At 45.2% G+C, this 24,181-nt stretch overlaps 1 protein-coding gene across 3 annotated transcripts in view; it reads left to right on the top strand.

Annotated features, from left to right (window-relative positions):
• The window catches only part of LIN9 (lin-9 DREAM MuvB core complex component), a 58,736-nt gene extending 34,763 nt beyond the window's left edge, over positions 1–23,973 (top strand). Inside the window, exons 8-15 of one of the 3 annotated variants that reach the window (XM_039235869.1) lie at positions 1,108–1,241; positions 3,330–3,449; positions 3,737–3,838; positions 9,222–9,302; positions 18,387–18,512; positions 21,497–21,676; positions 22,069–22,166; positions 22,614–23,972. In XM_039235869.1, the coding sequence (XP_039091800.1) occupies positions 1,108–1,241; positions 3,330–3,449; positions 3,737–3,838; positions 9,222–9,302; positions 18,387–18,512; positions 21,497–21,676; positions 22,069–22,166; positions 22,614–22,719 (947 nt within the window). In that variant the 3' untranslated portion in view covers positions 22,720–23,972. Of the gene's footprint in view, positions 1–1,107; positions 1,242–3,329; positions 3,450–3,736; positions 3,839–9,221; positions 9,303–18,386; positions 18,513–21,496; positions 21,677–22,068; positions 22,167–22,613 lie in introns of all 3 variants that reach the window. The other 2 variants (XM_039235871.1, XM_039235870.1) reach the window with 2 other exon arrangements.
• Positions 23,974–24,181: the final 208 nt, after the last annotated feature.

Raw genomic sequence — 24,181 nt, 5'->3', positions numbered from 1 at the left:
CTCTCTCTCTCTCTCTCTCTCTCTCTCTCTCTCTCTCTCTCTCTCTCTCTCCCCCCCCCGCTTGCTCTCTCTCTCTTTCTCTCTCTCTCTCTTCTCAAAATAATTAAATAAGTAGACATTAATAAAAAGAAAGAGGGGGAGACTCATTAACCCTGGGGGCTGCCCACCTAGGGGCGGCTCCACAGCACGTTCCGGAACCACGGGCTCCCTGCGGAAAGCAGGGGCGCCGCATCAGCCACGTTGCGCACCGCGTCGGTGCGGCGCACTGTCCTTCAGTGTGGGAACAGGGGGACACGCTGGGCACTCGCGTCCCCGGACGCCAGCCTTGCAGGTAGGCCTTGCTGCGGCCAGCGGGCCCAGGCCTGGCGCGTCCGTCCTCTCTCGGTGGCGCCTCCTGTTTGCTTCCAGGCCAGCGAGTCCCCGCGTTTCACTCGTGCACCATAACCTGTGCTCCTCTCTTCACTTGTTCATTATTTGGGGTTCAAAGCAAGGCTGAAAAGTAATTCTCCCTGGCAGGGACACCCGGCGGGCCCAGTCGGTAGAGCCTGTGACTCTTGGTCTTGGGGTTGTGAGTTTGAGCCCCACGTTAGAGGTAGAGATTACTTACAGACATAAAACTTAAATTTGTAAATAAAAATATTTTTCCCTGGTAGATATATCATCTCGTTCATATATCAAATTAGCAATCATCATTTATAGGTGCTTTTTAAACCGTTTTTGTTGTTTTCTCTAAACCTAAAATAAAGTGCATGTTTTGTTTGAAACTATAATAGACAATAATAGTGTACTTCCTACATTTACTTTTTTTAATGTTTATTTATTTTTGAGAGACAGAAATAGAGCGGGATCAGGGGAGGGGCAGAGAGAGAGGGAGACACAGAATCTGAAGCAGCTCCAGGCTCTGAGCTGTCAGCACAGAGCCCAACGTGGGGCTGGAACTCATGAACCACAAGATCATGACCTGAGCCAAAGTCGGACGCTTAACCGAGTGAGCCCCCCAGCCGCCCCGCCTGTACTTCCTGCATCTTAAATCACATAGAGCAGTTTTATATTTGACAGTTTGTTTATCTTCCAAACACCTTAACGCCTTTCCGCTTCTTTTCCCAGCACGATTGCGCGGTGTTCACGATGGTCTCTTCACTGGACAGATTGATGCCGTGGATACTTTCAATGCCACTTATCGAGTCACTTTTGATAGGGCGGGACTTGGGACCCACACAGTCCCCGACTACGAGGTCCTGGTGAGTATTGCGTGATACACGTACGCTCCGGCCCATTAAGCACGCCCTGTGCAATTTTCCCACTGACTGTGTGTTGTGAGAGACTCAAGATTTCGAGTTACAGAGGCGGCTGTGGCCCCGGAGCAGAACAGTATTGTTCTCCGTGTCCCAGGCACCAGCGCCCTCCCGTGGTGCCTTCCCCCCCAGCTGTCACCGAGCGCTCCAGCCACGGAACACCGCCACCCGCTGCTTTGTCAACAGCCCCTCCTCCCGCAAAGTGATTTGAAAAGCGTGAAGTAACATCTTTTTTTTTTTTTAATATTTTTATTTATTTCTAGGAGAGAGAGAGTAGACAGTGTGAGCAGGGGAGGGTCAGAGAGAGAGAGAGAGACACAGACTGAAACAGGCTCCAGGCTCTGAGCTGGCAGTCAGCACAGAGCCCGACGCGGGGCTCGAACCCACGAACCGCGAGATCGTGACCCAAGCGAAAGTCGGACGCTTAACCGACTGAGCCACCCGGGCGCCCCGCGTGAAGTAACATCTTGCACTTGAACATTTGTTCTCCTCTTTTAGCCTCAGGGTTGTGCAGGGTGGGTGTTAATTACCCCCAATCTCCGCACCATCAAAGTAAGACAGAAGCACGGGCGGTGATTTATTCATGGCCTCAAGCGGGTTTCCGGCCTGGCTGAGAACAGATCCACATCTTGTGGATCCCTGACCCAGTCCTTGCACTGACTGTGCCTCATTCAGCAGTGTCCCGAGAGCTCGACGCCTTTCTCCTCAGTCAACTTAATTGTAAGAACTAAGGCGACTCTACAGTCCAATAAAGTTTTTAAAAAGTGAACAATTAACTTTTTATAACAATTGTTTTCCTTTAAGCATTATGGGAATTTATTCACTTTTAAACTCCCTTTTTTCATTTTTATTATACACGTGATTTTTAGGGATTAAGAACTTACAATTAAAAACAAAAATTCAGGGCACCTGAGTGGCTCAGTCGAGCGTCCGACTCTTGATTTTGGCTCAGGTCAGGCTCTCACAGTCATGGGGTCAACGAGCTACACATCAGCATGGAGCCGGTTTGGGATTCTTATTCTCTCTGTCTCTCTCTCTCTCTCTCCCCCCCCCCCTTTCCCCTCTGCCCCCTCTCTGGCTTGTGCATTCTTTTTCTAAAATTAAAAAAATAAAAATAAAAATTCCTTTGTCTCCTTAGTGCAAATAGAGAAGAATCTTCCTTTTCTGTTTTGTATTTTTTAAAAATTATGACTTTATCATGAGAATGTCCTTAGCAAACACACCTTTTAGAAAGGAGAAATCGGAGAGAAAGAAAACAGGGACTAAGCCTAGAGTATAGCACACCCGCCTTCAGTTGTCTTTCCTTAACAGCTGCGATCTCTCCACCTCTCCTTTCAGAAAAAGAGACTTGCTTTTCGGTTCATTAATGTAATTTCTGATTTCCTTTATGAGCTCACCCACATATTTCTCCCTGGCCAGTTAAGGGTGAACTTGAACGGGAGTTGGTGACATGAAGACATCCTTTGGCCCTCAGCAAGCATGGGTGACCACAGGACACTTTCATATTAATCCTTGATTTTCCCTTTCAATCCTTTGGTATTATTCTTAATCCGGTCTTTTGAGTTCAGTCTTTTGATAGCAAAGTAGTGTATTTTTTTTAATGTTTTTGTTTATTTTTGAGACAGAGACAGAGCACGAGTGGGGGAGGGGCGCAGAGAGAGAGAGAGGAGAGAGAGTATCTTAAGCAGGCTCCTTGCTGTCTGCACAGAGCCCAACGCAGGGCTCAAACTCACAAAGTGTGGGATCATGACCTGAGCCAATCTGAGCCACCGGGTGCCCCAGGAAAGTAGTATTTTCTTTCTTTCTTTTTTTTTTTTTTTTTTACAAATAGTTTATTGTCAAATTAGTTTCCACATAAGCAAAGTAGTATTTTCATACTGGGACTCCAGGTTTAGCCCCGTGACCTTGGTGGGATAAAATACTCTGTGAGGAATCCCAGCCTGTGGGCCAGTGTGTCTCGCCATGTGATGTTTATAGAGCCGCAACGGCAGGTGAGGTTTTTCAAAACTTGTGGACTTTTCTCTTTTCTCGAAGAGTAATGAGCCCCACGAGACGATGCCAATCGCTGCCTTTGGACAAAAACAGCGGCCTTCCCGGTTCTTCATGACGCCGCCGCGGTTACACTACACCCCTCCTCTCCAGTCGCCCATCACGGTGAGTGTTTCTCAAGCGGCATCATCCGTCAGTGACACCATCGTAAGGGACTGTGAGTGTGAGTTGCGTTTTCATGAAACACACGTCTGTGACGGCAGCTTCAGGAGGCGGGTACATTATTGGAAGTCATCAGCTAAGGAAATCGTTGCTTTGACTCTGCAAATATTTTCCTTTTTGTGAGATTTTTTACTGTCATTCCCATTATAATAGGCATTACTTTTTCTCTAAAAATAAAATGCTTTCTTTTGAACAGTCTGTGCTTAAATGATTCCCTTTTGTTCCTGTAGGATAATGACCCCTTACTAGGCCAGTCACCTTGGAGAAGTAAAATTTCTGGCTCTGACCCTGAAACGTTAGGCGGATTTCCAGTAGAATTCCTGATCCAAGTGGTAAGAACTGCTCGGAGTAGCTTGGCGTGCTTCTGAAAACACTCAGTGTCTTTTGTGTTATTAAAGCTGAAAACTTTTCAGTGACCGAATATTTTTAGTTTTTGTTTTTTGTTTTTTTTTTAAATATTTTTTATTTATTTCTAGGAGAGAGAGAGAGACAGCGTGAGCAGGGGAGGGTCAGAGAGAGAGGGAGTCACAGACTGAAACAGGCTCCAGGCTCTGAGCTGGCAGTCAGCACAGAGCCCGACGCGGGGCTCGAACCCACGAACCGCGAGATCATGACCCAAGCGAAAGTCGGACGCTTAACCGACTAAGCCACCCAGGCGCCCCAGAAATAACAGAGTTCTTAAAAACAACACAATGATTAAAAAAAAACTAAAAATAAGGGCGTCTGGGTGGCTTAGTCGGTTAAGGGTCCGACTTTCGCTTGGGTCATGATCTCGCGGTTCGTGGGTTCGAGCCCCGCGTCGGGCTCTGTGCTGACTGCCAGCTCAGAGCCTGGAGCCTGTTTCAGTCTGTGACTCCCTCTCTCTCCGACCCACCCCTGCTCACGCTGTCTCTCTCTCTCTCCTAGAAATAAATAAAACATTAAAAAAAAAAAAAAAAAAAAGAACTCTGTTATTTCTAACAAAGCTTGAAAAGAGTAGTCATAACAGGCAAAAAAGACTTCGAAGTCTTCTTAGTTGAGCTTTTCTTAGCTTTGGTTCCTATGATTTCACTGTGTTGGGGACTCTAATGTTATATAGCATGTGCTGTCACATCCTGAATGGTCACCTGCCCATAACTTGTTAAGTATGAAGGGTTTTTTTCTTTTTTAAGTTTATTTATTTATTTTGAGAGAGAGTGTGTGAGCAGGGTAGAGGCAGAGAGGGAGGGAGATAATCCCAAGCAGCCTCTGTGTTGTCAGCCCAGAGCCCAACACCGTGCTCCATCCCACGAACTGAGAGATCATGACTTGAGCCGAAGTCAAGAGTTGGATGCTTAGGGGTGCCTGGGTGGGTCAGTCGGCTAGGTGTCCAGCTTGGCTCAGGTCATGATCTCACGGTTCAGGTTTGTGGGTTCAAGCCCCGCGTCGGGCTCTATGCTGACAGCCAGCTCAGAGCCTGGAGCTTGTTTCAGATTCTGTGTCTCCCTTTGTCTCTGACCCTCCCCTGCTCATGCTGTCTCTCTCTCTCTCTCTCTCTCTCTCTCAGAAATAAGTAAAACATTTAAAAAAAAAAAAAAAAAAAAAAGAGTTGGATGCTTAACTGCCTGAGCCCGCCAGCCAGCCCAGAATAAGAGGGGTGCCTGACTCTTGATCTCAGGGTTGTGAGTTACAAGCCCCATGTGGGGTGTAGAGATTACTTAAAAATCAAATCTTAAATAACAATAAGAGATTAGGACACTAAGAGTCAGACGCTTAACCGATGGAGCCACCCGGGTGCCCCTGAAGGCTTTGATTTAGTGACCTGGGTATGTCCTGCTGCTGTCAGCAGAGCGGTCAGACACATCAGCTTGCTGAGTAGCAATCAGACACTGAGAAGTGTCAGCCTCGTCTGCACCAAGTGGAGAATTCTCCTGTAGAACAGCATCCCGACTAGCCTGCCTCAGAAGGATGTCATGAGTGGTTTTCTTTGAAAATTAGATTAAATAAATCTAATATTTACTTTTAATTCTTTTAATCAGAGTCTAAGAATGTTTGTTTTGTTTCTTTTCCTTTTTTGAAAAGAAAGACCACTTTGGCTTGGGATAGAGTACAAAAAAGTGTTTATAACATAATTTGTTAAAATATTCAGTGTCCCCACTTGTGATTGATGTTATTTTAAGGGAAAATAGTGTCATTTATGTGTGTACGTATAGCATGTAGTATTTCCTTCATCATATGTTGTCAGGTATCCTCACAGGCATACGTAGTTCTTTACGCCTTCCGGCTTCCAAAGGTAGTAAGATGCTTTCATATAAAACGTTGAAGTCATGAAAAGAGCCAAGGCCTGTCATCTTCACAAATAGGACACCTCTTTTTTACAGAACTTCTCTCTTTTAAATAGTAACGTGAAAACAAAGCTAGTATGTCCTGTTTAGACAGTGTGTGTGTGTGTGTGTGTGTGTGTGTGAGAGAGAGAGAGAGAGAGAGACAGACAGACCAGCAGAGGGAGCCAGAAACTAAGTACTATTCCACTATTCATTCAAACATTGATATTTTTATTGATGCTTAGATGTTTGGTTTTAGTGCTTAATTTCAAACGTCAAAAACTAGATGTAACCCCCCATTAACACACTACTTTCAGTATTATTTTAAGCTACCTAAAAGGTGAAAGTTCTTTATGTATTTGGCTCTTGTATTATGTAAGTTTCTCTGAAACTGAGGTTGTTCTTGTTAATATTAAGCTTAGAAATATGTATGCATTTAAGTAATCTCTGTGCCCAGCATGGGGCTTAAACTCATGACCTTGAGATTAGGGGTTGTACCCTCTATGGACTGAGCCACCCAGGCACCCCTGAAGTAAATATATTTTTATCTTCTTCTGTTCTGAATATTTTTTCTTACGACAAATATTAAAAATGTTTTGCAAGTTTTCATAATTCATAGTTCACAATGAATTTTCTTTTCAAGGGAACTTTTTCTTAAAAAATGTTTAATGTTTATTTTTGAGAGAGACACAGAGTGCGAGCTGGGAAGAAGCAGAAAGAGAAGAAGACACAGAGTCTAAAGCAGGCTCCAGGCTCTGAGCTGTCAGCACAGGGCCTGACGCGGGGCTTGAACTCACTAACTGAGAGATCATGACCTGAGCTGAAGTCGGACACTTACTGAGCCCCCAGGCGCCTCTTAAGGGAACTTTATTTCCTGGGGTTAGGGGTTTTGAGGAATCTAAAGAGATTGATCTGCTTTCTCAGAGAGGACTCAGTTTTGAAAAGAATTCAAAGGAAACGTCATGATTTTCTATCAAAAGCAAACAACACAAAGCCGAAATAGAAACAAAAAGGGACTCTTGCCATCTTTTACTGCTTCCACCTCTGAAGAATCACACATATTTCTGTGAAGACCTGACAACTTGGAGGAGAAGGGAGGCCTGTCTAGAGCTCTGACTACAGTCACTAGTTACAGCCTCTTCCTTAACACTCGTGGGCATGTCTTCCTGGCCTCCCTGCCCGCATCAGCCTGGAGGCCGATTTCCAGAGGCTCCCGAGATGCAACAGTTTAAAGCATATAAGAGCAGTTTAAAGCGTGACAGTTTAAAGCGTGTAAGAGCAGACGGGACTGTGGGCCGCGCCTCCGCGTACCCTCCTCCGCCTAGCGCACGGCTCAGCAGCTCCTGGCCGGTCCTAGTTCATGGCCTCTTCCACCTGCTCTCTCCCTCGGCATTATTTAGAAGCAGATACTAAACATTATATCAATGTGTCAGTGTATTATTTTGTATCTCTAAGATGAGGGCTCTTTTTGTTTTGTTTAAGAAACACAACTACGGGGCACCCCGCTGGCTTTGGCGGCAGAGCCTAGAGCTCTTGACCTCAGTGTGGTGAGTTCCCGCACTGGGTATAGAGATGACTTTAAAAGAAAGAAAAGGGGTGCCTGGGGGGCTCAGTTGGTTGAGCATCCAACTTCAGCTCAGATCTTGATCTCCCGGTTTGTGAGTTTGAACCCCGCGTTGGGCTCTGTGCTGACAGCTCAGAATCCACTTCAGACCCTCTGTCCCCCTCTCTCTGCCCTTCCCCTGCGCACAGATGCACACTCTCTTCCAAAAATCAACATTAAATATAATAATAAAAATTAAAAAAAGAAAAGAGGGGCACCTGGGTGGCTCAGTCGGTTAAGGTTCCGACTTCGGCTCTGGTCAGGATCTCACGGTCTGTGTGTTTGGGCTCTGTGCTGACAGCTCAGAGCCTGGAGCCTGCTTCAGATCCTGGGTCTCCCTGTCTCTCTGCTCCTCCCCTGCACATGCTCTATCTCCCCAAAATAAAAATAAATGTTTAAAAAAAAGAAAGAAAGAAAGAGAGAGAGAGAGAAAGAAAAGAAAGGAAGGAAGGAAGGGAGGGAGGGAGGGAGGGAGGGAGGGAGGAAGGAAGGAAGGAAGGAAGGAAGGAAGGAAAGAAAAAGGAAGAAAGAAAGAAAAAAGCAGAGCACCCAGGTGGCTCAGTTAGTTAAGTGTCCAACATCGGCTCAGGTCACGATGTCACAGTTCGTGGGTTTGAGCCCTGTGTCGGGCTCTCTGCTGACAGCACAGAGCCTGCTTGGGATTCTCTCTCTCTGCCCTTTCTCCATGTGCATGTGCACATGCTCTCTCTCTCAAAATAAATAAACTTTAAGACTGCTGAGTGCTCTTTTCCCCTGTAGTTTACTTGTTGAAGAAGCTGGATTATTTGTCCGTGGAGTCTCCCACGTTGGGTCTCATGACTGGATCCTTGTGGCATCATTCAGCATGTTCTTTTGTCTTTATCTCATGGAAATTGCTCATTGGACATAGAAGTTTGATTGGATTTGAGGTTTTTATTGTGCTGGTTCATTTTGTGTGAGTACTTTTGTAGGTAGTTTTGTATTCTTTTTTTTTTTTTTTTTTTAATGTTTGTTTATTTTTGAGAGAGATTCAGAATGCGAGCTGGGGTGGGGCAGAAGGAGAGGGAGACCCAGGATCTGAAGCAGGCTCCAGGCTCTGAGCTGTCAGCATAGAGACCGACGCGGGGTATGAACTCGTGAACCACAAGATCATAACCTGAGCTGATGTCAGGCGCCCAACCAACTGAACCACCCGGGACCCCAGTAGTTTTGTGTTCTGATGGGAGACGCACGCTGTTTTACATGTTTATGGAAAGTGGGCTGCAGTGCCGAGATGGGGTCATTCACTAGCATCGCAGCAAGGCTCTGTTCTCATTCTGTTATTCTTTCTTTGTTTATTAACTGAATAGCTTTATAAAGAAAACCTTTTTCTAACCTATTATTTGATTACCTGATGGTCTAGTTTATATAGTTCAGAGAGGGAGACGGAGAAACAGGTGATTCTTTCTCTTTGTTTTCTAGCTTATAAAATAATGGTTTGGTCCCTAGCATCCTCCAATAATGATTCTTTTTTTTTTTTTTTTTTAACAAGATCAGTATGAACTCATAAATTTTAACATATCTGTGTGTCTGTCCACTGCAGGCTTTTGCTTATTGGTCCACGAATTGCCCTGCGTTGGGCCACTGCAAGCTTGTTCAGACTGACTCCTCAGTCCTTTTAACATGTTCTGGTTACAGTGGATTTTTTTTTTTAATTTTTCTGCCAGCCAAGCAGGTTTATAAAATAAAAATGCCTGTGCTATATTTATTTATATTGAAACATTAAAATATCTTAGTGAAAATTTGGTAATTTTGGTGTCTATTATTCTTAAATGCCTCTATTTATTCCGAAACATCTCTTTTTCTTTGTAGACCAAATTATCAAAAATTCTCATGATTAAAAAGGAACATATCAAAAAATTAAGGGAAATGAACACCGAAGCAGAAAAATTGGTAAGGACATTTCTCGTTTATTTGGTTATCTCATTTTCAAATGGTGGGGACTGCCGTATCTGAGGGTGTAAGAAGATCATATGGAAGAAAACCGTGAGATAAGTTATTTTTAAATCCCTGTCTTTCCCTCTTGTACTGAACACAGCTAAGCACATTGTCAGTGAAATATAGTGCGTTAGCGCGGACTCATTTTACCCCCAAGGGTCCGGTTGAGCAGGATTAATGAGTCTCCTGGGTTCTTTGATAGTCGCAGGCATGTGGACTCATAGCACGGGCGCCCCTGCCTAAGGAGGTCGTGGTCATAGAGGTTATGAAAAGTGATTCAGAATAAATAAATCAAGAAATGTATAAATTGGCATCTTGGGATTATCTTGACAGTGTTTACATCCTATTCTGTTAAATCCAATCAGTCCAAAAATATGAAAGTCAGTCTTATTCATAGGAGAGAATTTTCAGAGTTTCTTTAAAAATGTAAAAAATTCAGGGCGCCTGGGTGGCTTAGTCGGTTAAGTGTCTGACTTCAGCTCAGGTCATGTTCTTGCAGTTTGTGGGTTCGAGCCCCATGTCGGGCTGTGCTGACAGCTCAGAGCCTGGAGCCTGTCCTTGGATTCTGTGTCTCCCTGTCTCTCTGACACTCCCCTACTCATGCTGTCTCTCTCTCTCTCTCAAAAGTAAATAAAACATTTTTTAAAAATGAAAAAAATTCACTAAGAACATTTTTGAATCATATCAAAAGTCCTAACTTGCTTATGGATTTATAGGATGACAAATAGAGTTCATCTCAGGTGTGGTATCCAGGTGATTGCTCATGGCCTTGTGGGAGTTTGGAAGTGAAGGAGAGCTCAGGACTGGCCTGGGGGTCGCTGTAGCTAATTGCCAACGTCAGCCTGGAGTGCAGGGCCAGAGGGTCAGAGCGGCCCACGCCCGGCTCTGCTGTGCGGCCAAACAGACGGACCAGTGACACCCCACTGAAAGGAGCAGTCTTCTTTTAGGATGATGGGATTTTTTTTATCTGTACTTGACTTTGAACCTTTATTTTATGGAATTGGAAACTGAAGATGGAAGATGTCAAGGGATTTCAATCTAAGATCGTCCTGCTATTCAGTAGTCAGATACCCGCATGTGCTTCTGGGCCCCCGCTTACCTCCTATAGGGACCATAGGAAATTAGTAATGACAGATACACGGGCTTATCACAGAGGGCAGAAAATTAGCCGTAACGTTTTGCTATTACACATCCTTTTTTTTTTTTCTTTCTTTGTTTATTTTATTATTTTTTTTTTTACAAATAGTTTATTGTCAAATTAGTTTCCACATAACACTCAGTGCTCATCCCCAAAGTGCCCTCCTCCATGCCCATCCCCCCCTCCCCCCCACATCCATCAGTCCTCAGTTTTTGTCAGCATTCAAGAGTCTCTCATGGTTTGCCTCTCTCCCTTTCCCCCACCATTTCCGCCCTTCTTCTCCCCCTTGTTCCTCCGTCAAGTTCCTCCTAATCCTCCTATACGTGCAAACATATGATATTTGTCCTTCTCTGCCTGACTTATTTCGCTCAGCATAACACCCTCCAGGTCCATCCATGTTGCTACACATGCCATTACACATCCTAAACCTAAACATGTATGTATTTGCTTCGTTCCTGCTGGACTCTAAGTTCTTATCTTGGTTTCCAGCGGCTCCACCGCTGTGCTTTTTTCTCTGTGCCTTTTCAGGGCTCCCCACTTCGTCTCCTCTGATCACTGCATCTTCTCCTCCATCTTGGGCACCATCAAGCCACTTCACTTTCATATCACTAGCCAGGACTTTCCCCCGGTCTGCGTTCCCCACCTCAAAGACTGGGCTTGCCTCAGCCTACTTAGTGCTCCCTACTTTGAATGGAGGCCTGATTGGATGTCGGTGTGGCTTCTTGGCACGGGAGAACTTTGTAGAAATCTAGGTGGCTGGATATGTTCTGTTGTTTGTTTTGTTTTATTTATGACTGAAAACAATTCCTGCTGTAAAAATTCAAATATCGTAAGACTGATGACAAAAACAGTGGTTCTTTTTTTTAATGTAAATTTTATTTAAATGAATTTTTTTAATGTTTATTTATTTTTGAGATACAAAGAGACAGAGTGTGAGCAGGGGAAGGGCAAAGAGAGAGGGAGACACTGAATCCGGAGCAACTCCAGGCTCTGAGCTATCAGCACAGAGCCCAATGCGGGGCTCGAACCCATGAACCGTGAGATCATGACCTGAGCCGAAGTTGGATGCTTAACTGACTGAGCCACTCAGGTGCCCTGAGATTTTATTTTTGTAAATGGTCTCTTCACCCAATGTGGGGTTTGAATTTACAAGCCCAAGATCAAAAGTCACATGCTCTACCAGCCAGGTACCCAGAATCAATAGTTTTTTTATAGTGCCTTCCCCGTATGCATATAGAGTTCTTCTATGCATATACTTATATGTGGTTTTAAAAATTATTTTCTAACAAAAATTGCATTCTATCATTATACATTAACTTACCTCAGTCTTTTTAAATGTCCATATCGTAACATAATTTAAATAATTTATTTATAGATATCTTTCCACTATTCTAAAATAGTGCTGTAGTGGTATACCTGGCTGGCTAAGTCAAGGGAGCACAGGACTCTTGATCTCAGGATTGTGAGTTTCAAGCCCCACTTTGGGTGTAGAGGTTACTTAAATAAATAGATTTTTAAAATGAAAATAGTGCCATAGTAAATACCTTCTGTGTATAGTTTTGTGCATTTGTTTGTGTCTATATGTAAGATAAATCCTTAGAAAGTAGAATGCCTGGGTCAAAGCGTGTGAACATTTTAAAGTTTGAAACATCTAATTTAATGTTTATGTATTTTTTTAATTATTTATTTTTGAGAGAGAGAGAGGCAGGGCATGAGTGGGGGTAGGGCAGAGAGAGAGAGGGAGACATAGAATCTGAGACAGCTCCAGGCTCTGAGCTGTCAGCACAGAGCCTGACACGAGGCTTGAACTCACGAACCGCAAGATCATGACCTGAGCCAAAGTCAGACGATTAACCAACTAAGCCACCCAGGCACCCCAAAACTTCTAGTTTAAGATGGTCGGTTGAAAACACGTCTTTTCCTGTCTCTATAATTCTACGTAAAATTAGATGTACAAAAAGAAATAAATAGGGGCACCTGGGTGGCTCAGTCAGTTAAGCCTCCGACTTCGGCTCAGGTCATGATCTCACAGTTTGTGGGTTTGAGCCTTTCATCGGGCTCTGTGCCAACAGCTCAGAGCCTGGAGCCTGCTTCAGATTCTGTGTCTCCCTCTCTCTCTGACTCTCCCCTGCTCACGCTGTCTCTCTCTCTCAGAAATAAATTTTAAAAATTAAAAAAAAAAAAAAATTAACACAGGATCTGGGAAAAGAAGTAAACTCAGAAAGGGGAACCTGGCATTTGGGGCTGCTTTTTTTTAAGGGATTTCCACATGTTCCAGAAAAGGTACCTGAGAAGCTGAGTGGCATTTGTGAAAGATGCACAGGGGTGAAAGATGTACCTCAGAGCACGAGGTAGAACCCCAAAAGGCCACATTGGTCCAGCTTCAAATCATCCCATCTCTCAAATTGAATTAAGGTGATGATAGAACTTGAGGGCCTTTAGTAGCCTACCAGAAGTTAATATTCCTCTTAGAAGAATATGGTATTATATATATTATATTATATTACATTATATTATATTATATTATATTATATTGTATTGTATTATATTATATTATATTATATTATATTATATTATATTATATTATATTATATTGTATATTATCAAATTATTTCTATACTTTTTTTTTCTGAGAGAGAGTAAGCAAGGGAGGGGCAGAGAGAGAGAAGAACAGAGGACCCAAAGCAGACTCTGTGCTGACAGCAGCAAGCCAATATGGAGCTTGAACTCTTGAACTATAATTAAAAATACAACCCAACAGTTGCCTGTTGGTCAGACTTTGATAAATCAGTGATGTACATTTTAGTTCCTGAGACATTTGTTAAAATAATAGTGAAAGACACATAACTACCAAGCTAATCAGGGAGCTGTGGATAGGGAAATGGAACAATAAAGATGTTTCATCAGTGTAATTAAAAAATTTAAAAAGGCAAGAAAGAAAAAAAGACACCAAACAGGGACAAGTAGAAGGAAAAAAGTAAGATGCTGGCTTTATTTCTAAAATAATATTAAATATAAGTGGACTAAATCTTTTGAATAAAAGGCATAGATTGCCAAACTGAATGAAAAATAAAACCCCAACTCTATGATGAATACAAGAGACACATTTCATATTAAAGAATCCTGAAAATATAAAATTGTAAATGTATGAAAAGGTATACAGTGCAAAGTTTCAAAGTAACAGAAGGTCTGACAGCTATATTAATGTCTGATGGTAATTCAGGGCAACAGATAGACATAAAGAAGTGTACTTCTTGGGGCGCCTGGGTGGCTTAGTCAGTTAAGCGTCCGACTTTCGCTTGGGTCATGATCTCGCGGTTTGTGGGTTCGAGCCCCGCGTCGGGCTCTGTGCTGACTGCCAGCTCGGAGCCTGGAGCCTGTTTCAGTCTGTGACTCCCTCTCTCTCTGACCCTCCCCTGCTCACGCTGTCTCTCTCTCTCTCTCTCTCCTAGAAATAAATAAAAATANTGTGACTCCCTCTCTCTCTGACCCTCCCCTGCTCACGCTGTCTCTCTCTCTCCTAGAAATAAATAAAAAATAAAAAAAAATAAAAAGAAGTGTACTTCTTAATAACGAAAGTTACAATTTCAAGATAATAATTTGAAACTTATATGTACATAATAATTTATATGTACCTAATTATAACTTATATGTAATATATACCTAATACATAAAGCAAAAATTGACAAAATTCAGAGGAAGAGTCAATTCCACTATATAGAGGGACAGTTTCCATAGCCCTCACAGTAACTAATTAAACAGGTAGTCAAAAAATCTATTCAGGAAGGGTGCCCAGCTGACTCAGTCGATGGAACATGTGACTCTTGATCTTGGGTTATGAGTTCAAGCCCCAGGTTGGGCATAGAGCTTACTTAAAAAGAAAATCAACTGGGGAGCACCTGGGTGGCTCAGTTAGGCATCCAACTTCAGCAGGTCATGGTCTCAAGGTCTATGGGTTCAAGCCCCACATTGGGCTCTCTGCTGTCAGCGTGGAGCCCACTTTGAACCCTCTGTCCCTCCCTCTCTCTCTGCTCCTTCCCCACTTTCCCTCTCTCAAAAATAAACTTTTTTAAAAAATCAACTGGATTTAAAACGGCTTTAAAAAATCAGTGTTGGGGGGGCGCCTGGGTGGCTTAGTCGGTTAAGCATCCGACTTTCGCTTAGGTCATGATCTCACGATTCCGTGGGTTCGAGCCCCGCGTCGGGCTCTGTGCTGACTGCCAGCTCAGAGCCTGGAGCCTGTTTCAGTCTGTGTCTCCCTCTCTCTCTGACGCTCCCCTGCTCACGCTGTCTCTCTCTCTCTCCTAGAAATAAAACATTAAAAAAATTAAAAAAAAAAAAAAACAATGTTGGGGTGTGTAGGTGGCTCAGTCAATTGAATGTCCAACTTTTGATACCAGCTTAAACAGGAAACCCTTCTGGTTCAGGACTGTGGTAGCCACAGTTTGCGGAAAGCACAGCTATTGATTAATGCAGTGTAGTGTCGATTAGATGCACATTCCTGAGGTCTTTTATCTGTTGTAGCTTTTTCTTTTTCTTTTTCTTTTTGTTACACCAGGTATATTGCCCTGTAAATTGTGGTAATGGTACCAGGAATAAAAAAATAAGGAATTTTTAACTTAAAAAAAAGCCAATTTCAACGGTTTTCCTTTTCTTTAAGATGTTTTTTAAATGTTTTTATTTAATTTTGAGAGAGATGGAGCAGGAGTGGAGGGGCAGGGAGCAGAGAGAGAGGGAGACACAGAATGTGAAGCACGCTCCAGTCTCTGAGCTGTCAGCACAGAGCCCGACGCGGGGCCCAAACCGACGAACTGCAAGATCATGACCTCAGCTGAAGTTGTACACTTAACCAACTGAGCCCCCAGGTCCCCCTATGCAGTTTTCCTTTTATCTGTTCATAAAGTGGACAAGGTTATAAGAGTGTATGTTGTCAACCTTTAAATTACAAAGTTGCCTTAGATATTTGTTTAAAAGACCAGGAGGTCCAAGTCTTGAAGCTGATCATTTATTCATAAAATATTTCAGCGTAATTTACCACGTTAAGAGAGAAAAGAGAACGATAGATGCAGAAAAGCTGTCTTACCAAATTAAACATCCCTTCCTGGTAGAAAAATAAGTAGTATTATCAAACTAGGAAGAGAAAGGTTATCCCTAAAACTGACAGGGAATATTTACAAAAAAACTTAAAGCAAATTATTAGTGAAGTGTTAAAAACTTTCTCTTTGAGGGCGCCTGGGTGGCTTAGTCGGTTAAACGTCCGACTTTCGCTTGGGTCATGATCTCACGGTTCGTGGGTTCAAGCCCCGCGTCGGGCTCTGTGCTGACTGCCAGCTCAGAGCCTGGAGCCTGTTTCAGTCTGTGACTCCCTCTCTCTCTGACCCTCCCCTGCTCATGCTCTCTCTCTCTCTCTCTCTCCTAGAAATAAATAAAAATCATTTAAAAAAAAAATAATAATAATAAAAACTTTCTCTTTGAGAAAAAAAAAAAAAACTTTGGTGTCTGTCTGGCTCAGTCTGTAGAGCATGTGACTCTTGATCTTGGGGTCATGAATTCAAGCTCCACATTGGGCATAGAGCCCACTTAAAACAAAAAAAAAACTTTCCCTTTAAAACTGGAAATAAGCGGGGGGCACCTGGGTGGCTCAGTCCATTAAGCTTCCGACTTTGGCTCAGGTCATGATCTTGTGGTCTGTGGATTTGAGTCCCACGTCCTGCCCCGGGTTCTGTGCTGACAGCTCAGAGCCGGGAGGCTGCTTTGGATTCTGTGTCTCCCTTCCTCTCAGCTCCTTTCCCTCTCGTGCTCTGTCTCTCTGTCTCTCTCTCTCAAAAAACTAAACATTAAAATAAATGGTTTTTAAGTAGGCTCTTGTCCAACATGGAGCTTGAACTCCTGACCCTGAGACAAGAGTCACGTGCTGTGGGCTGAGCCAGGCAGCTGCATGTATACATTTGGATGGATGGATGTAGAGTCCTCATATGTTCTTATTTAAAGGACTCGTAAATACACTGAACACAGAAGTTGAGGATCAAGGCCTTTGACACCCTGTAATGAATTCTGTGCAAGAAGATACAGAGCCTTTAATAATTTTGATATTGATTCACTAATTGTGAGGCTGCCCAGTCACACTCTTACCCTCAAGAGGAGACGGGGTCAGATGCTTGGTGAAACTCCACAGCACGTCCTCAGTAACCCCGCGTCCACCCACCTTCTGGCCTGTCGGTTGTGCTAGTCAGTATGCACATGTGCTAGTCAGTATGCACATGTCCTCCATCTTCATCTTCATCACCAAGTCATCTACACATTATTCGTAGGGTGTGTCCGTGAACACGTCATTGGCTTCCTCCCGCTTCAATTTCCTCAGTTGTAACATGGGCAGGGTTGGGTGGATGGCCCCTGAGGTTTCTATCCAGCTGAAACCATTGTAATTCTGCGCTCTGGCCTGCCCCCCGCCCTTCACTTGCTTCCCTGGACAGGGGGGTCCGTCCTCAGAAATCCGACGACGGCTGCATTGGCCCCACCGGAGTGTCCTGTCCAGGCACCTGCAGCCGGGCTGGGTGGGCGCTGGGAAGTGAGGATGGGAAATGGAACAAAGCCCGCTTCGCCACGCTTGCGGGTACGGAGCAAATACGGACGAGACAGTGACGATTACACTTGACCCTCACTGAGCATATTCTGTGTGTGAGGCAGGGTGCAGGCACGCACTGTTTCATGTGATTGTTGCGTCGTCCCATTGGGTAGGTGTTCATATTATCCCCATTTTGCAGATGAGGAAACTGAGCACAGAGGAATTAAGGAGCGTGCTTAAGGCCACGCAGCGAGCAGGTGACAGAGTTGTGATCTGAACCTCTAGTGTGATTCTGGCTCCCGTGCCCTTAACCATTGCGCTACATTCAGTTGATTCCAGATGGAGAATAACGGAGTTCCCGTAACCAGAATCCTTCAAATGAGTACATGCAGGGTTTTTTACCAACTTTTTTATTTTAAAAAATGGCAAACTTTTGAAAAAGTTTGAAGACTAATGAAAGGAACTTGGATGCAGATTCAACATTCTGCTTCACATAACTTCTCACTCCTTTCTCTTTCGGGGCACCTGGGGGCTCAGTCGGTTAAGCATCTGACTTGATTTCGACTCAAGGCATGATCTCTTGTTTTGTGAGTTCGAGCCCTGCATCAGGCTCTGCACTGATAAAATAAAACTAACTAAACTTAAAAACAAACAAAAACCCTCTCTCTCTAGATCTCCTTTAAAAAAAAAAAAGTAAAATCTTGTCTGTGCAACGTGGATGGGACTAGAATATATGATGCTAAGCAAAGTAAGTCAGGCAGAGAAAGACATGATTTTACTCATATGTGGAATTTAAGAAACACAACAGATGAACAAAGGGGAAGGGAAGGAAAAATAAGATAAAAACAGAAGCAGGCAAACCATAAGAGGCTCTTAAATATGGAGAACAAATTGGGGGTTACTGGAGGGGTTTGGGGTGCGGGGATGGGCACTAAGGAGGGCACTTGTTGGAATGAGGAGTGGGTGCTGTCTGTAAGGGGATGATGCACCACCGGGTTCTACTCCTGAAACCAACACTACACTGTATGTTAACTACCTTGAATTTAAATAAGGAAAGTTTTTCAAAGGTAAATGTCAGGGGCGCCTGGGGGCCTCAGTCGGTGGAGCGTCTGACTCTTGGTTTCTGCTCAGGTCGTGGTATCGCAGTTCATGGGGCCCCGAGTCAGCGCAGAGTCTGCTTGGGATTCTCTGTCTCCCCCTCTCCCTCTGCCGCTACCCAGCTCTCTAGCTCGCTTTCTCTCTCTCTCTCTCTCCCTCTCTCGAAAAGGAAAAGGAAAGGAAGAAACTGCCCTGCTCAAAGCAACCCTGACCAGAATGTGGTTTTGGTCTCTTGCAGAAGTCCTACTCCATGCCCATCGGCATCGAGTTCCAGCGGCGCTACGCAACCATCGTCCTGGAGCTCGAGCAGCTGAACAAGGACCTCAACAAAGTCTTGCACAAAGTCCAGCAGTACTGCTATGAGGTGTGGGTTTGTGGGGTACCACTGACGGGCCGCGCCCCCGCCACTCATCCTCTTGAAGCTGAATGTGCTTACCTTCACATTTTAGAAAATTCAGGCTAGGCCGTTATCTTTCTGAGGCCCGTGAGCAGGACCCCGTTTACATACGGCTTTACTTGTTGCAGTGGGTGCCGAGGGTGCTCAGTGCACAGGGAGCTACCAGTTCTGAGTTTTGTTTGGGTCACAAACAATATAGCTCTTGAAAAAAATGTAGGAGAATCTGGAAAAATGATTACCTTAATTCTACTTTCCCAAATACCGTGTTTGGTTTACTTCCCCTTCATCTCTTATATAAGCGTCTGCCTCTTCTCACACGATTATGGTCCCACTGTGTGTGCGATTTTGTCTCCTCCTTCCTTCCGCTTTGCATTAGAACTCTGGATTCTTGAACTCCCAGTCCGGAGAGCATAGGGTTAGGTGCAAATCGCTACCATGTACAGAAAAGTACGTATATGAAAGCAGTTCAGTGGTTTCACCTAAAATTTTATTTTAAGAAGTATTTTTTAAGTTTATTTATTTTGAGAAACGCGCATGAGCAGGAGGGGTTGAGAGGGAGGGAGGGAGAGAGAGAATACCAAATAGACTCAACACTGTCAGCACGGAGCCCGACGTGGGACTCGAACTCACAAACTGTGAGATCATGACCGAAACCAGGAGTCGGACGCTGAACCCACTGAGCCGCCCATGCGCCCCTTAAGTTTGATGTTCTCACTCTAAGGTAGAAATTAAACGAGAAGAGTTGGATCGCTCCAGCACTGGCGTTTTTACGCTTCCAGTGAGCCGCCTCCATTTGTGGCGTCAGATTCTTCCCCGTTAGCGCTTCAGGGTGCTGGCCTCGTGGCAAAGCCCGTGCACCCGCCTGGGCGACATTACCAGGCCGCCTGCACCTACCGGAGGGCGATGCGCAGCCACTGCCTGTAACGAACCCCACACTTTCTGCTCGATCCTTAGCCACACCCATGACCATTTGTTTTTATTTTCCCGGTAGTCATCACCCGCGAGCCGCCGGGCCTCATGCAGTTTCACAATGACAGGCTCGTTTTCCAGGCCAGCAGAGTGATGTGACGTTCACAAAGCTCTTGAGGAACTACGGTATGGATGTTCACACAGGAACAGAGAGAGCGCCATGATTAAGCCATTCTGTTACTAATGATCTGTGAACTTGTATTTACCAAGAGGTTGGCACTAGAATGTTTGGAGCATCCAGAAACATCAGGATTTTTTTTTTTTAGAATTTTTTTTTTCTTTATTAGAGACCAGGTTACTCATTGCCACATTCCTGATGATTGCCAAGTATTAGGGGACGCATCACTGCCCACCCCCAGAGAACGGGCTGGACACCTGAGGGTGCGTCCATGCCATGGAGCGGCTGGTGTCAAAACAGACCGGGAAGCCTTCTCTTCGCCGACGTGGAACGATTCCCAGGGTGTGTTAAGTGAAAAAAGTAAAGTACGTGAACATATCTCTACTAAGTGTCAGCCTTGGAATAGGCAGAAACATGCAAAAATAGGATCGACACGTGACTGCTGTGTTCTTCAAGAATAAACAGGAAGGATCAGTTAGAAACTAATTCAGGGGCGGAGTAGGGATTGGGGGTGACGAGGGGGCGGAGACATTTCTCTGAGTGTTTGCTTCCTCGGCAAGCCGAGAAGCACTCTCAAATGGAATAGAAATAGAAATAAATGAACCCGCCTGTATGTCAGGGAGAAATGTAAACACTGACGGGGGCCAAAACGAATCCAAATAACCTGAACGTAGCATTTTGACTCCATATGCCCTTCGTCTGAAGGCAAACCAAACTTTAAATCAGTACTGAACTCCAGTTAGTAAGGTTTTTGCTCGTGGTGGCGCGGGTTCATGGTGCTGAGACTGCATTCGAGGGTGGAGCACACGAGTGACGAGCCGCATGCAGGTGACACGGGCCTGCTGCCCACCGCTGGGGGAGGCGGCCCCAAGCTGTGACTCGTGCTGCCTCTTATCTATAGGACATAGACTCTGTCGCTCGGCAGACATCCTACTTGTAGCCGGTAAAGGCAAGAATCTTCCATAGATGCTGAAACCGGAGGGTGGAGTTTTGCCGCGGAACAGGGTCCTTACATCGCCTCCAAACCCCTCTTCACAAATACTTATTAGTCCCATGGGGGCGTCCCGGCCTGTGTGGAAACCTGGCAGACGCTGAACTGCCTTCACCGAATAACCAAAGGTGACACCACCAGCAATGGGACAGCCCGGCTACGAGGACACAGACGAGCCCGCAGTCGGGGACGGCATGTGGAATAATCGGCCGCCACGCTTCAGAAATGTCAGGGCGACGGGAGAGGACGTGGCCCAGAACAAAGGAGTCTGCAGACAGGACACCGCACGTCTCCAGGGGGAGAACACGGAGGGCACACAGCACGCGGAGAGAGAGCAGCCGTTGCCGAGCGAAAAAACCATCAACAGTGGTGCCTCTGGGTGTAAGGTTCTCAGGAGTTCTTTGTTCTATTCCTTTTTAGAAGTTTGAAATCATATCAGAAGTACAAGTTACCAAGAAGATAAAACAAGTTAGGGAAAACAAAAACATTTCTAAGGTAGGAGTAAGAACCATTTTTGTTCTACGGCTAGTTTTTTAATATTGGAATCTGAGGGCGCCAGGAGAGGGGCTCTGGGGGGGCTCAGCTGGTTAAGGGTCTGACTCTTGATTTCGGCTCAGGTCAGGATCTCAGGGTTCGTGGGATCGAGCCCCATGTCGGGCTCTGTGCTGATGGACGGAGCTTGCTGGGGATCCTCTCTCCCACTGCCCCTTCCCCGCTCAGGTACGCATGCGTGTGCTCTCTGTCTCTCAAAATAAATAAACTTTATTTAAAAAAAAAATCTGGATCTGCAGACAGGGCGTGCACACACACACACACACACACACACACACACACCAGGATCATGGCCTTATGCGTGCGCATCTCCCGTCCCAGCTTGCCCCAGACCAGGGCCTGCAGCCCGCAGACCAGCCGACGGACATGCGGCGACGGTGCGAGGAGGAGGCGCAGGAGATAGTGCGGCTCGCTAACTCCGCCGCTGGGCAGCCCTGCGTCGAAAACGAAAACCTGACGGACTTAATCTCCAGGCTCACGGCTATCCTGCTGCAGATTAAGGTAAATTTGGGAGAAGACATTTCCTACTTTTTAAAAAATTTTTATTTTTTAACATTTATTTATTATAGAGAAACAGAGACAGAGTATGAGCAGGGGAGGGGATGGGGGGGTAAGACACAGAATCTGAAGCAGCTTGAGGCTCTGAGCTAGCTGTCAGCACAGAGCCTGACGCAAGGCTCGAACCCACAAACTGTGAGATCATGACCTGAGCTGGTCAGACACTTAACCAACTGAGCCACCCATGTGCCCTATTTCCTGTATTTTGAAACAGCTATGCCAACAAGTGTGCTGATCTGCTGCTGAGAAATTATAACCAACAGATTAGATCAGATGCATTTTTGTCTGTCTTTGCACCACAATTCAATTCCAGTTTAAAATTTCTATCCCTTTAGTGTCTGGCCGAAGGAGGAGACCTGAATTCCTTTGAATTCAAATCACTCACAGATTCACTGAACGACATCAAGAGCACGATAGACGCTTCTAACATCAGGTAACCCGCAGGACGGGCCCGAGTCCCCCCGTGGGCAGCCGCGGCGGTTTCCCACGTTTGAGATTTGCACGTGAGTCTTCTCCCTTAACTAAATTGTAAAAGGGCTCCTCGGTTGCATCCGGTCTATTGACGGGACAGACGTGGCACATGGCTCTTTCATTCGAAGGAATCCGAAGCATGCACCGCATGGCCCTGGGCAGGCGTGAAGGCTGCTCTGAGAGGCAACGCCCCGCACCCCCCTCCCCAGAGGGCGGCTAGCGTCCCCACTTCCCCGCTGCCTGTCCAGTACGCCCTGCACTCGGCCATAGCCTGTGTCGTGGGGGGTTCAGTCCTTCCTCGGGGTCATGGTCGCAGCTGCTCTTTAATGCAAACCCAGCCCTTCCTTTCCCCAGAGCTCCTGCCCCAACATAGCGGAACGAGGCAGGTAACCATGTGTCTCCCCTGCAGCTGCTTCCAGAACAACGTGGAGATCCACGTGGCACACATCCAGAGCGGCCTCAGCCAGATGGGCAACCTGCACGCCTTCGCGGCCAACGACACCAACAGGGACTGAGCAGGCACGTGTCGGGGTGGCCTCCCCGGCCCCCATGCTGCGTCCCCGAGTGCGGGGCACGGGGGCACGGACACCCCAGCGGGGCCCGCGAACAAGCTATGCCACTTGGACTGGCACTGCCGGCCGGCTTCATGTTCACTTTCCTCCTGCTCCTCGGCCGCCGGAGCGTCGCTTCTGTCCCGTTCGGTAGCAAGTGCTCCTCAGCCGAAGGTGCGTGAGCGCCGGACACTTTCACGTGCATGAATTCAGCCCAACACGCGCAGGCAGCCGCCGTGCAGAACACGAGGAGACATGGTCTTTTTGTGCGTGTGTGTGTGGCAGCGCCAGCGGGAAGTGACAGCCTGGGCACCCCCAGCGGGGCACCATTCCGTCTTTGACAGAAACCGTCCTCGAGGCGCGAAGTCCCGCCCTGAAGGAAGCCTCTGGAACGTGGATGGGAGACGCGGGCTCGACCAGCAGATGGGATAGACACCTGGCGACCCAGGCCTGCAGATCATTTTATAGTCATAAATATTTTAATTTATCATAATTTATAAAAGAAACCTCTGTTGTTTGTCGAAAGAAAATGAAGGAGCAGGAAAAAAAAAGTACTGGCAAAATTGCTACATTTCAGCAAGTGGATTTGGTCCGTCTTTTCCCGTCGGTTCGGGGCAAAAAGTGCTCTTGTTACGAGATTTATTTAAAAAGACTGACAACACACTATTTTCATATTTTGTTTATTTGCACAACTCTTGAACCAGATTACTGGTTAGAATCCAACCATACGCAATTTATAAAGTCAAAAGATTTTATAAGGAAAACAAATGTAATAACCAGTGCAGCGAAATGCAGGAAAAAAGGTTTGTATTCGGTTGTGGGGGTTTTTTGTTGTTTTTTTGTTCTTTTTAAAGGAAAACCCTGCCTACGATGTTAATCTTGTACAAAGTGTGTATTTGGAATTTTGTTTGTTTTAACATAGAGTATTATAAAGTCAAAATATAATAAAATTGTTTTCAGATTCGAAGTTTAAATATAGCTGTAGAGGTGACTTTGATTCTTTGAGATGTCCCATAAGATGGGACTTTTTATATGTTAATGTATAATAAAACTAAAACAAGATTATTTTCCATCTGAAATTTTTGTATAGTTTAAAAATGCTTTCCTTGCTGGTCTTGTGCCACTGCAGACCTTTAGTGCAGAGTTTATATTTAGCTAAACAGTTATGTTAATTAAGAAATGCATAAATCCTTTATTCTTAATATTTGTAATTATAAATAAATTGATCTATGAAAAGTAGTCTTGTTTACCATTTTCACTTAATACATACAAGGTGTTGAATATTCCTTCTATTTAGAAAGTTTTGGGGCTCCTGGGGGGCTGTTGGTTAAGCGTCTGACTCTCGATTTCAGCTCAGGTCATAATCTCAGGAGACTCACGAGATCAAGCCCCACAACGGGCTCTGCGCTGACGGCTGGGAGGCCTT

The sequence above is a fragment of the Hyaena hyaena genome, unplaced genomic scaffold (assembly GCF_003009895.1).
Source record: "Hyaena hyaena isolate Hyena2069 unplaced genomic scaffold, ASM300989v1 scaffold_103, whole genome shotgun sequence".
Taxonomy (NCBI): Eukaryota; Metazoa; Chordata; class Mammalia; order Carnivora; family Hyaenidae; genus Hyaena; species Hyaena hyaena.
This window is presented reverse-complemented; position numbering and strand designations above follow the sequence as displayed.